This window comes from Salvelinus sp. IW2-2015, unplaced genomic scaffold (genome assembly GCF_002910315.2).
Source record: "Salvelinus sp. IW2-2015 unplaced genomic scaffold, ASM291031v2 Un_scaffold4631, whole genome shotgun sequence".
Taxonomy (NCBI): Eukaryota; Metazoa; Chordata; class Actinopteri; order Salmoniformes; family Salmonidae; genus Salvelinus; species Salvelinus sp. IW2-2015.
In genome coordinates, this window is record NW_019945901.1 from 1 (window position 1) to 3095 (window position 3095).

Genomic DNA, 3095 nt, shown 5'->3' on the forward strand with positions numbered 1-3095 from the left:
ATGTGCTAAGCTATTCCTGTCCTCTCCAGATCGTAGGTTTTCTCCTCCCCCTCATGACCAACCTGGTGTGTTCCTCTCTGGTGCTGAGAACCCTCCGTCGCCCAGGGACCATCGGCCACGGCTGCAACAGCAAGCGCCGGGTCCTCCGTATGATCCTCGTCCACCTGGCCATCTTCATCGTCTGCTTCTCCCATACAACTCCATCCTCTCCTCTACGCCATGGTGCGGACCAGGCTCTGGTCAACTGTAACCTTGAGAGGTATAACTAAGCCTATAACTCCATCCTCTTCCTCTACACCATGGTGCAGACCCAGGCTCTGGTCAACTGTAACCTTGAGAGGTATAACTAACCCTATAACTCCATCCTCTTCCTCTACACCATGGTGCAGACCCAGGCTCTGGTCAACTGTAACCTTGAGAGGTATAACTAACCCTATAACTCCATCCTCTCCTCTACCATGGTGCAGACCCAGCTCTGGTCAACTGTAACCTTAGAGGTAAACTAACCCTATAACTCCATCCTCTTCCTCTACCCATGGTGCAGACCCAGGCTCTGGTCAACTGTAACCTTGAGAGGTATAACTAACCCTATAACTCCATCCTCTTCCTCTACCCATGGTGCAGACCCAGGCTCTGGTAACTGTAACCTTGAGAGGTATAACTAACCTATAACTCCATCCTCTTCCTCTACACCATGGTGCACCCAGGCTCTGGTCAACTGTAACCTTGAGAGGTATAACTAACCCATAACTCCATCCTCTTCCTCACCCATGGTGCAACCCAGGCTCTGGTCAACGTAACCTTGAGAGGTATAACTAACCCTATAACTCCATCCTCTTCCTCTACACCATGGTGCGACCCAGGCTCTGGTCAACTGTAACCTTGAGAGGTATAACTAACCCTATAACTCCATCTCTTCCTCACACCATGGTGCAGACCCAGGCTCTGGTCAACTGTTAACCTTGAGAGGTATAACTAACCCTATAAACTCCATCCTCTTCCTCTACGCCATGTGCAGACCCAGGCTCTGGTCAACTGTAACCTTGAGAGGTATAACTAACCCTATAACTCCATCCTCTTCCTCTACACCATGGTGCAGACCCAGGCTCTGGTCAACTGTAACCTTGAGAGGTATAACTAACCCTATAACTCCATCCTCTTCCTCTACACCATGGTGCAGACCCAGGCTCTGGTCAACTGTAACCTTGAGAGTATAACTAACCCTATAACTCCTCCTCTTCTCTACACCATGGTGCAGACCCAGCTCTGGTCAACTGTAACCTTGAGAGGTATAACTAACCCTATAACTCATCCTCTTCCTCTACGCCATGGTGCAGACCCAGGCTCGCTCAACTGTAACCTTGAGAGGTATAACTAACCCTATAACTCCATCCTCTTCCTCTACACCATGGTGCGGACCCAGGCTCTGGTCAACTGTAACACTTTAGCACTTGCATTTTAAGAAATCAATCAATCAACATGTCCATTTTTATAAAAACGTTATCCTCTGAAATGTGTTGTTGCTGTTTGTAGATATGTGATTTAGTCTGTCTGTATGTACAGTATGGTGTTTGCTGCAAAATTACTTGCCACATTGAGGCCATTAATTTAGCGTTGTTCTGAATGTGAAGGTTTGTCCGGACGCTGTACCCCATCACCCTGTGTCTGGCCACCCTCAACTGCTGCCTAGACCCAGTGGTGTACTACTTTACCTCTGAGTCCTTCCAGAAGAGTCTCACCACAGGGGGGAAGGGAGGGGTCCGGGCTGAGAGCATCCCCCGCAGCGACACACACCTGAGTAGTGAGGCAGAGACGCAGCAGGACACASGGACACTGACCAGGGATGGGAGACCGTGGAGAGACACACGGGACTGGACAGTCACCAGGAGAGACTCACAAGAAGCATCACTCACTAGAAACACACAGGACGCACACGCTCTCGCCAGCAACGGGAAAGATAAGGGAGTGAATGAGACTCAGTTCTGACACTGCAGGAGAGACAGGGAGAAATAGAGAGAGAAAGAGAGAGAGAGGAAGACAGCGAGATGACAGTTCAGGATGGAGAAATCAAGTTTCTGAGTCTAAGCCCTAGCTCCAAAGCCACCGTATCTCCGCTCCCCAAAAAATATATGTCACTTTCTCTTTGGAAGAGCAGGGATTGAATGCCGTCTGAAACAACGCAGTGTGCCTCGTCAAAAAGTCTGACGATAGTTCGGGAGTCTCTGCCGCTCTTTCGGCATAGTGCGGGTGAAGCCTCTGTTAACTGCAGCTCGCCAGAGCAGTTCTTCCACTGTCAGGAGAAATGGTAATGCATATTAATATATGTTAATTGCATGCAAATAAAGGTTGCTTTGCTACAACACCCACAACAGAAAGACAATCATGGTCTCAGATTCGCAGGTAGAGGACTTCTGTGAGATGTTGCTGTCAACATCAGGGGGTATCTTCATCTTTGTATTTCCGGATAGCTGACTGGCTCGATTCGGTCATATGTAGCAACATTTGAAATTGTGTTTTTTACATTRGACAAAAGTAGAGACTCAGAGCTATAAAATTGTACAGTACACACTACAGTTGAGGAACAATGGGAAAGTCATTCTGCTTTGAAAATGTATAAACTGAAGAGCTTTTCTTTGTCTATACCCATTCAACATTGTTCACACCCTCTTATTAAGCCTTAGCCCCACTCATCTCTTTAAGGGTTCACATGTGAGGCCATGTGCTAAACAGAGGGAGTAGTGTACTAAACAACCAAAGATCAAGACTAAATAAAGGCTGGTTTATATTACGTGTATCGACAGTTGTCGCAGTGACATCATGTACATTCTATTGTTGTCCAGCATCAAACTTGTTGTTGTCGTTATGAAAAAGTAAAAACACAAAAATGACAGGCTGCATTTCATCAGCAGCCTGGTCGTCCAAAATAGCATAACTGGTGTATTTTAACACCAAGTAACCCATCTGTTAAAAATGAATTTAGGATTTGTCAATCCAGCAAAACAGGAAACAAAAAGCAACTTTCTAACCAATGTTTTGGTTTGTTTCTAGCTTGTTAGCTGGCTAACATTAAGTTAGCTGGCTAACATTAAGTTAGC

At 46.6% G+C, this 3095-nt stretch overlaps 1 protein-coding gene across 1 annotated transcript; it reads left to right on the forward strand.

Moving 5' to 3' along the window:
* The first annotated feature begins 33 nt into the window (after positions 1-33).
* Positions 34-2794, forward strand: LOC112077502 (lysophosphatidic acid receptor 4-like). Its single transcript, XM_024143997.2, has 2 exons — positions 34-259; positions 1632-2794. Exons 1-2 carry the CDS (start codon positions 54-56, stop codon positions 1984-1986), a joined length of 561 nt encoding a protein of 186 aa, XP_023999765.2. The 5' UTR covers positions 34-53; the 3' UTR covers positions 1987-2794.
* The last annotated feature ends 301 nt before the right edge of the window (positions 2795-3095 follow it).